At 39.3% G+C, this 10,064-nt stretch overlaps 2 protein-coding genes across 2 annotated transcripts in view; one reads left to right on the top strand and one right to left on the bottom strand.

The window, feature by feature from the left end:
* Positions 1-7,142, top strand: part of LOC107660546 (protein THEMIS-like) — a 20,031-nt gene extending 12,889 nt beyond the window's left edge. Inside the window, exons 5-6 of the mRNA XM_016449864.1 lie at positions 3,807-3,930; positions 6,404-7,142. Coding sequence (XP_016305350.1) covers positions 3,807-3,930; positions 6,404-6,525 — 246 coding nt within the window. The 3' untranslated portion in view covers positions 6,526-7,142. The remainder of the gene's footprint in view (positions 1-3,806; positions 3,931-6,403) is intronic.
* Positions 7,143-7,796: 654 nt separating this feature from the next.
* LOC107660523 (protein leg1a-like) overlaps positions 7,797-10,064 on the bottom strand; it is a 14,878-nt gene continuing 12,610 nt past the window's right edge. Inside the window, exons 3-5 of the mRNA XM_016449846.1 lie at positions 9,140-9,261; positions 8,764-9,002; positions 7,797-8,067 (exon numbers count right to left, since the gene is read on the bottom strand). Coding sequence (XP_016305332.1) covers positions 7,916-8,067; positions 8,764-9,002; positions 9,140-9,261 — 513 coding nt within the window. The 3' untranslated portion in view covers positions 7,797-7,915. The remainder of the gene's footprint in view (positions 8,068-8,763; positions 9,003-9,139; positions 9,262-10,064) is intronic.

The raw sequence follows: 10,064 nt of genomic DNA, 5'->3' as shown, positions 1-10,064 counted from the left end.
CAACACGGGCTGTTTCGTACAGCAACCGACAGGGCGGTCTACGATCACGTCGCATGTCTCAACTCACCCGCCATCTCCTCCTCTGGAGCCAAACGCGGCTCATGTCGCTGCGCGCCGTCCACATTCCGGGGGAGCTCAATCATGCGGCCGACATGTTCTCACGACAGCTCACTTTCTCCGGAGAATGGCGACTCCATCCCCAGACAGTCCAGCTGATCTGAAGTCAATTCGGGGAGGCTCAGGTAGACCTGTTTGCTTCCCACGAGTCCTCCCACTGCCAGCTGTATTACTCCCTGACCGATCACTCAGGCTAGAGCTCCCTCGACGAGGCAAGCCTATGCTCTGAAGTGGAGTCTGTTAGTGAACTGGTGTTCTTCTCGCTGAGAAGACCCCCGAAGATGCACGATTGGAGTAGTGCTTTCTTTCCTGCAAGAAAGGTTGGAGCGTAGGCTGTCACCCTCCATCTTGAAAGTGTATGTGGCTGCTATCCCAGCACATCACGATGCAGTGGACGGCCGGTCCCTGGGAAAGCACGATCTCATCATCACGTTCCTGAGGGGTGCCAGAAGGTTAAATGCTGGTTAAATCTCTGCTGGCAGCCATTCCTCCCTACTCCTAGGTGCCTCAGAGACCCATTCCATTTAGTACTGTCCCAGGCCTGGGTCAGTTCATGTCATTGTCTCCACATGATACCTCCCAACGGGCAGGATGTGGTCTCCATAGCGCCCTTCTCCGGAAGGCTTGCGTCCCCTTCGTTACTGCTTAGCTGTAAACAACAAAACAGGAAAGGCGTGAAGCACCTTTCATGATGATCGAAATCCCTTCTCTTACACCGTGTCTACACCGGACGCGAGCGGTGCGACGCGACAAAATACAATAGAACCTATTATGCTGTCTACAATAGATGCGGCGCAGCATGACAAATTCCCGACAGTAAACTGCTGCTGCGTTGTATTTATGATGTACTGACACAAATTTCAAATGATTTTCAATGGTCGCTTTGTAGACCGTCCAGTGTAGACAGACTTTAGCTGTTGCAGCGCAGACACGACACGACAACTGTCACGTCCGGTGTAGACACGGTGTTAAGAAAAGATTTTCTGTCATAGGAACAGCGGCTTGGCTATCTCCAGCTTTTGGTCCCTGCGGGTGCCAAGGTCAGCGAATTTACGCTGGGGCGTTGGGAAGATTACGACCTTTGCGTAGCATTTGTCTGACACGTGGCTGCTTGTCAACATTTGCAGAACTACAGGGTTGTGATGGGGTTCAGGTTGTGGCACTTTCCATGGATCCCCCATGTCATCACGACATAACTTGTAGTGACCAACAGATAGGGAACGTCTCAGTTTACGTTATGTCCCCATGCCACAACCTCGAACCATCGCTGGTTGCCAGGGACAAGTTTTCAGAGTGGATGCACCTGTCGCCTATTTATGCCTGTATGCACGGGGAGTGGCTCAGGTATGCAAAATCCACTAGCCAAATTTCATTGGCGTTTTCTCTTAAAGTCCGAGAGGATTGGGGCTCCCAAGTGAACCCCCTATGTTGTCACGACATAATGAGGGTTACGTACGTAACAAAGACTTTTTTTGGAAGTTATTTATAGTTGATTTGCTTGTTAGCCAGTAGAATAGCTTTGGATGTTTATTTCACTGTCGTTATTCCTGTATAATTCATTGTTTTTTTGGACCGCACCATTGGACAGCACACCCACAAACCATTCACAGACCATCTGATGCATACTGCATAGAAAATGACTAGAGCTCAACATTTACTAATACATTTGGGTGGCGTGTATTTCTTAGCCAGAGTAAGCTGCAGAGTGGACCTGACTTCACGGAAATAATCAAACGTGAGGCTACATGAGACTCACGCTGCTTACTGTAAATCATTTAAGGCGTATTAAAGAGCTTGTGTGCACTGTAGGTTTGGTGAGAGAGAAGAGATAGGAGAGTTTCATGCTAAGCCAAGTACAGTAGTTCCATCCACAAAACACTTGTAAGTAAAAAATACTGAAGCTTTAAGATAAAGCAAAGAAAATACATGTAAAATTTGCCTATTGTATGGTTTATGGTAAACTGCAAAAATGAGTTTAAAAATCCTTTACTTGAATTTTTTGAAAATGGAAAAATTTACTTGATAAGCAAAACTGCATATAAAAGTTATATTTGTTTTCAAATTTTGTATGTAATATATAATATAATATAATAAATGTAATATAATATAAAATAATAATATATTTTGTCTTTTAACACTGGCAGATAGAAAAATCTGCCCATGCAGTAAGACAATACATGGATATTGAAAGGTGGATAATATTTTATAAAATCAAAAAAAATTCAATTCCTTATTATTATTGTTATTATTATTATTACATTAGTTGCCTAAGACACCCACATTGCTGAGATAAACCTACATTAAATAGTAATCAATTATACTAATAACGTCATGTGATATGGTTCTCAGCTTCGTGTGACTTCCTCAAAAAGCAAAACTGAAAATGCGTAATAAATACTTACACTATTGTGTTTTAGATTTCGACAGACAGAGATGGAGATATTTTTTTGCAATTTTATTTCACACAGAGATGCAAAGGATAGGTTATAGTTACCAACATTTAATATTTATGTAACATAGAAGAGAATATTTAACACATGCTTAAGGAGTGTATTTACCATAAGTGAACAAGAAGTCAGAGATCTGCATTTAAGAATCAAGTTTTTTTTTTAGCAATACAATGGCCCAATGCACATAGTTAAAAATCCAGAAATACTTGATTTTTGAAGGTCAAGCCATTGCAGAAATGATCTGTGAATAGTCTATATCCACCAACAGTCTTCATCTCGCCTGGTAAAGCTGGAGTTCAACATCAAAAGCTTTGCTGCAAAACACAAAAACACATAAGAGCACATCCACACTGATTTAACTTTGTAAATGTGAAATGTATTTCAGTCTGTAGTTATGAATGCTCTTAAATGAAGAACATTGCCTTATGTTAGAAATAATTTGAACATCTGAATCTGAAAGTGTAAAAGAAACAAAATGTGAAAATCCAGTAATAACTATCAGAATATATTCAGAGACCTATACATATGAAACAAGCTAAATATGCATGCAGATCTGCATTTTAAATGCACATTTCATTGATTTTATTTTCAGTATTATACAAAACAATAAATAAACACAAATATGGCAGAAGGCTGATAAAACTGTTGTAAGCGCCTCCTAGTGGATTATTTTACTTAGACAATGCAATAAAAACTCAACTGTTCAATCAAGATATTATTTTACAGGCCAACCTCACAGACATTGTAAGGGGATGTTATTGTACATTGTAAGTTATGTAGAAAGACATAACAGGGATTTATTTTTAAAAATGTTATAAAACTAATTGTTGCATTTTATGCCTGACATGTGTGCCACATTAATGTAGTATTTACATATACAGTATATGCTGCTATAACGCTTACATTGCAAAGCAATATAACATGACATAGGCCTAATATAGCATCACATAAATTCATTTTGCATATGTTGACATCATAGTTGAATTAATTGAAAGGAGACGCTTTCCTCATCAGGTTTTGCTGTTGTTTATTTGTTTTAGTACTATGTTCACCAATAGTATTTTTTTCCCCCAAAACTATTCAAAATCTGCTATTTGATTTGAAAGACTACTTGTATACTTGTTGAAAAGATTACTTTTGAAAATAATCCCAAAGCCATTAATTAAAACTGTAATGGAACTTTTATATTCACTTATGTACACTGTGTAATTTCATAATGTTCTGTCATCCCTGTCACAGAGTCTTTGTGTTGAACCTTTTAAGCAAGATGACTTCATTCAATGCAGTGATTCAAAAAATGGAAATGACAAAAAGATTCCCATTAGTCCAGTCACTTTGCCAAGACCTACCCTGCAGAAGAAAGGTAGGAACATTCTGCTACACCCCTCTTCAGTGTTTATCAGCATGTTCAACGTGAAGTGTGTAATCAGCATCATAGCATCAACTGAAAATGCAAAAATAATGGTCGTTTTCAAACAGATGTCCATGGGCCTCATTTATAAAATGTTGCGTTAAAACTGTCTTACATTTGTTCTAAGATCATTTCTCAAATGTGTCTAATTGTTTTTATAAATCTGACAATTGGCGTGGATTTTAGTGTACACACTTTAAAGGGGTCATCGGATGCAAAATTCACTTTTACATGTTGTGTGAACTGAAATGTGTGTTGGCAGTGTTTGTACACATCCACCCTATAATGATAAAAATCCACCCAGTGGTTTTATTTAATCCCTATAAATAATATCCCCTTTCTCAAATCAAGCCGTTCTCAGCTTCTTGTCTGTGTGACATCACATGGACCCAGGCCCCTCCCACAATTGTTGATTGACACTGGTGTCTTACCTTAGCTCCGCCCTGAGTGAGCTGTCATCAGTCTTCCATTGATTCACCGCTGGAGCAGATGTAGACAAGAGTGTCTCCTAACAAGCGATTGAGGTGTTTTGTTGTTGGATGTAATAATAATGAACATAGCAGTCGTCATTTACTCCCGACATCTGAGCTGCTGAACTCGCAGTGGATTACTTTAGCTTTTGAAGGGAATGCTCCCCCGATCTACCTAAATGCGTCTATGTTCGCGCGAATCATTCGCGATCCAGCTTCACCTCCAGAAGAAGTGAGTATAAGGTTTTTTTTATGAATCTTTGCAAATCGCCTTTTCTAATAATGTGCTACTTAGCAAGTTTCGCGGCTAAAGTAAACTACTGCTCATCACCCCACAGAAGAGAGCAGAGCTCATTAGCATTTAAAGGAACATGCAACAAAACAGGTTGCTCTGAAAAGAGCTGATTTTGACAGGGTAAAAAGGGTGTTGTTTTACACTACCATTGAGAAATTTTAACCAAAGCATGTTATAGACTTTTCATTAACCCTCTAAGCACCAAAGTCGCAAAATTGCGACAAGACGTCATACTTAATAAAATAGACTGTACTTCCTAATATGGTGTAATATCTCATTTGTATTCCCTACCACTAGATGGCAGACATGTAGTACTTCGATTCTAGACCAAAATTACGTCATGTTCCTATTCAAAGTGTTCGATAGCTCACTTGCTCTGCTATTTCCTCGTGTCATTGATGCGGAAGCAGTTCAGTTCATAGCGTGCAAGTAAATTGTGAGATTTGTGAGAGAAAATCGCCAAATGGCTAATAGAAAGTTGTACCGTGAGGATGTCTTGCAAATGTTATTCGCTGATTCTGACTCTGATGGGGAATATTTGGCTTTTGGAAATGACGATCGGTCGTCTTATAATCGCGCTTCTTTGCAGCGCAATGGTGCCGCCGTGCAAGGCGAGAGTGTTCACGAAGCACAAACAAGTGATCATTTTGACCCTTTGCCCAACGGGGATGGGGGTGGCAGGGGTGAACGTGGTTGTAGTGTCCATAGGAGAGCTGTTGCTAGAGGTAGAGGCAGCAGGGAGAAATAGGGCTGGAAGTAGCACTAGCTGCCCCAAAGAGGTGGGAGTGGCCGCGGTACACGTGGCCGTGCTGTGCGTGGGAGAGCTGGGAGACGTGGTAGAGGCAGCAGGGGTGATCTGGATCTAAATAGGGCTGGAAATAGCGATGACAATGGTGGCTGGGTTTATTTGAGAAATGAAGAAGTGTATCAGGACTGGATCAAATGCTTTGATGAGCTGTTGGTAATTTAGTACTTTCTCCTGTTTTATTGTTGGTTTCCTCTTTTCTGATCATTTGGAATGAGGATAAAAAGAAAAAAACAACAACAAAAAACATGCAAATAAGTTCAAACATCAATTCAATATCTACTATTTCCTGAATATTATGAAATTCAAGATGGCCGCCCCTGATGACGTCATAATATGCAAATTAGATGAGTATATTTACACCCCACATAAACTTTCGTTCATGCCCAACATTTTTCTAATTTACATTAGATCTCTATCTTTAAGCCCTTTCAAGCCACAAGCTTTTGAAATCTTGATGTCAAAATCCAGCATTTTTCCAAAAATCCCTGGCGCCTAAAGGGTTAAGACCCTAAAGAATCATATCAACTTGTGGAAAATGGGCATCCGATGACCCCTTTAAGATCAAATCTGTGCCTATGCGTGTTTTATAAATGAGGCCCCTGAACACTTGCTCCTTCAGACTCACTCTGTTGGTTGAGTCAGCTGTGCTGCCAGAGCAATGTCCACTTTTAAGGAAATCAACCCACTAACTGCTTATTTATAATTAGCTCTACATATTTAGGATTGACATGAGAAGGTATTTTAACAAAACAAAAAAAAGTTCACACTTCACCTTTAACAGGCTGTGTTTTAAAGCTTGTGTGTCCTTATGTCCTCACCTAAATTTTGAGTGGGCGTTTGTTCCCCCCTCAGATCTTGCCAAGGGCCAAAGTCTGGACAACATATCCATCACAAAACATGAAGATGATGACGATGAGGTGCATGATTATGAATATATCGATGAAGATCAGCTTGACAGCATAAGGAGGACATAACATTAACATTAACACAGGCAAAGGAAAACCAATATAAGTATACTATGAAGTTCACTATGGCTGTGTTCCAAAACCGCTTACTTTAATTTCACATGATGAGACTGACATGGCCAAAGTCTATTTAATAATGACTGTAAGTCTGATGGAATGCAAATAATTTATTAGGTCCTTATTAGTCCTGTAGGAGAGCAGATATGACATGTCAGTCTTCACAGAAGTGAAGTGAAAAATTCAGATATTGTATATTAAATTCCATACAATATCATGAATATGTTTTGAAAAATCACATAGAACCCATTCAGGCTGTAGATGAGAGATATTAATAAATCATACAGAAAACATACTTTTTAAAAGGAGGTTCTAGTGTCTGGATCACAACCTGCTCTTACTCACAAAGCGTCCAGTGCTGCCGCATGTCCGAGCGAATGCACGCCACTGTACAGATGCCAAAAGCTTCACTTAGCGGCTGTTTACCGATGCATCCAAGGCTGTGTTGTTTTAACCTGCTGTCACACTGGTGTGCAAGCCGAATAGTGTTACTGTATTACAATTGTCCTTGTTATAGTGTAGTTATACATTTAAGTACTAAGGAATATTAATTAACTATATGTACTTACTATATGGTTTGAGTTGGGATTAGGGTTACTTGCATGTAAATATGCATAATTAATTGTTATTATAACAGTAAGTACATGTAACAAGGACACCTTAAAATAAAGTGTTATCCACCACCCTGTCAACATGGCTTATGACAGGAATTAAAATTGAATTCAAAATGTATTGGAATTGGACAAAAATGCAACAATGACAACAAGGATGCGGCTATATTTGGTGAGGATGGCTTGTGGATCATGCACTCTCCAAAAAATGTCCAAAAAGCTATCACTGGGGTGACGCTTTTATACCCTATTTATTTAATGGCTCGTTTTAGTACCCAAGGTATAGATATTAGTACCATTTAAAAGGGTACTGCCACAGTGACAGCTGCTTTCAAGTAATGATGCCAGAGGAATCACTCTTTTTTTGTAAACAAGTATATATAAAGGCAGTTTTTTGTACAGTCTGGCTATATATAGAATTGAAAGTGGGTGTATTTTTTATATTATTTTGTGAAGAAAGAAACATCAATTTTATTTTTTATTTTGTCTGGTTTACTTTGAATAAATGAGATGGAAAGGATCCATGTTTGATTTTTTCTTCTGTTTTTATTTTGTTTGGATAAGATACAAATTATATACGTTTACACTGGCTGTCATGGTAACACGTCGGGGATGCAGCAGTGTTGTGGACACCGCAAACGTCTGCAGATCAGTAAGGTGTTCACTGTAAACAGCTCTTATTTACTAGAAACAGGTTTATTCTACCCAGTTTTTATATTTATTAGAGATTGTTAACAGTTGGTGGTCATCTGGGTCAGGATTACCATCAGACTGGTACCAGGGAACTTGGGGTCAAGAATGAGGTCGTGAAGAAGGCCTTGACCTTTCTCCCGAGCCTGAGGTGAACACATAGCACTCCGCCAGAGATTCACAAGGGAGCCACCTGTTTTCAAATAAATACATACATACAAAAAATTGAAACAAAATCTAAATAACCTGGACTGAGACTGTGTGTTTTCATTTATATTGGTTAATATTGCAAATAGTCACTTGACAATTTTTTTAAATTTGCCTGGTAATCACTCTACAATTGTGCAACGATTTTAATTTGTAATAGTTGTGCTCTACTACAAGCAAACCAAGAAGCTCTTTGTGCAACAATGAAATCATGTGAAATTATTTCCCACCAAAATTGTACATTGCACGATCTACTCTGATCACGGTTCACTTTTTTATTCATCCATCAATGTACTGAGCCACAAATGCATGTAGCATGGTACAAAAGTCTAAGAATTTAAACATTTAAATCAACATCGTTGTAGAGACGGTCAGATTTTATTATTCCTGTGAAGCTCTTTGGAACATCTAAAATCATGCTCCAGTCCTGCTGTCATTAATGGGATAGTTAACCGAAAATAAACATTCTGTTATCATTTACTCACATATACTGTATGTCATTCCGTGTTCATTGTATGAACAAAAACACAGAATGAAAAGGTGAGTGAACAATGACAGGTGTTTTGGGTCCCATTAAAGCAGAGGATTACAGCACTAAAGCAGTTTCACTAGTGGTCTCAGACTTCTGGACCCATAAGTGTATAACTTTTCTCCCTCCCACCCTTTCCTCTGATATTCTTACCAAGCAGTTGATTGACACTGTTCATCCAGCTGAAGATGTGGAGTGCGTGGTTCTCCTCAGCGCTAAGATTGGCAATGTTGGGAGGTCTATTAGACACCTGCAGCACTCGGCTTGGCAGAGGAGCCATGAACTTCTCAGACCTCTCGATGTTGGCGTGGAAATGAGCAGCTGCTACATATGCTGCCGAGTTGAGCCAGCCCTGTCCAAAGCGCACCTCAGGAGAGGAGTACAGCTTCTGCCTACAGCACACCGTTTTGATTACAACACAAGGCACCTGCCAAACCGAAGCTTGAGGAATATCCACACATATCTGGTTAAAGGAAATGTCATTGAGCAACAGTTAGAATGCTTTATTAAGTGTATATACTGTATGGACCTTTCACTGCAGGCCGAGGAGGCGGTTTGTAGAGACGCCTCTTCTGCTGCCCACAGCAGTCCCAGGATCTTGTCCTTCTTGCTGAAATCTGTGTCGTCAGAGTTACTGATGTGCTGCAAAGACTACAGAGGAACACAGAAAAGAGCAATGGTGAGCAAACAGTCCCTTTGCTTAATTCATAATATGTGACCCTGGAGCACAAAACCAGTCATAAGGGTCAATTTTGTGAAATTGAGATTTATACATCCACTGAAGGCTGAATAAATAAGCTTTCCATTGATGTATGGTTTGTTATGATCGGATAATATTTGGCTGAGATACAACTATTTGAAAATCTGGAATCTGAGGGTGCAAAAAAATCTAAATATTGAGAAAATCATCTTTAAAGTTGTCCAAATGAAGTTCTTAGCAATGCATATTACTAATCAAACAATACGTTTTAAAATATTTACGGTAGAAAATTTCCAAAATATCTTCATGGAACATGATCTTTACTTAATATCCTAATGATTTTTGGCATAAAAGAAAAATCGATAATTTTGACCCATACAATGTTTTTTTTTGGCTATTGCTACAAATATACCCCAGCGACTTAAAGGGATAGTTCACCCAAAAATGAAAGTTCTGTCATTAATTACTCCCCCTCATGTCGTTTCAAACCCGTAAGACCTTCGTTCATCTTCAGAACACAAATTAAGATATTTTTGATGGAATCTGAGAGCTGTCTGACCCTGCATAGACAGCAATACAACTGAAATGTTGTAGTCCAGAAACGTAGCAAGGAGATCTGTAAAATAATCCATGTGACATCTTAATTTGTGTTCTGAAGATGAACGAAGGTCTTACGGGTTTGAAACGACATGAGGGGGAGTAATTAATTACAGCGTTTTCATTTTTGGGTGAACTAACCCTTTAAGATGCTAAG

This window comes from Sinocyclocheilus anshuiensis, unplaced genomic scaffold (genome assembly GCF_001515605.1).
Source record: "Sinocyclocheilus anshuiensis isolate Anshui unplaced genomic scaffold, SAMN03320099.WGS_v1.1 scaffold659, whole genome shotgun sequence".
In the NCBI taxonomy this organism is placed as follows: Eukaryota; Metazoa; Chordata; class Actinopteri; order Cypriniformes; family Cyprinidae; genus Sinocyclocheilus; species Sinocyclocheilus anshuiensis.
The sequence above is the reverse complement of the archived record's forward strand: the minus strand, read 5'-3'. Positions and strand labels throughout refer to the sequence as shown.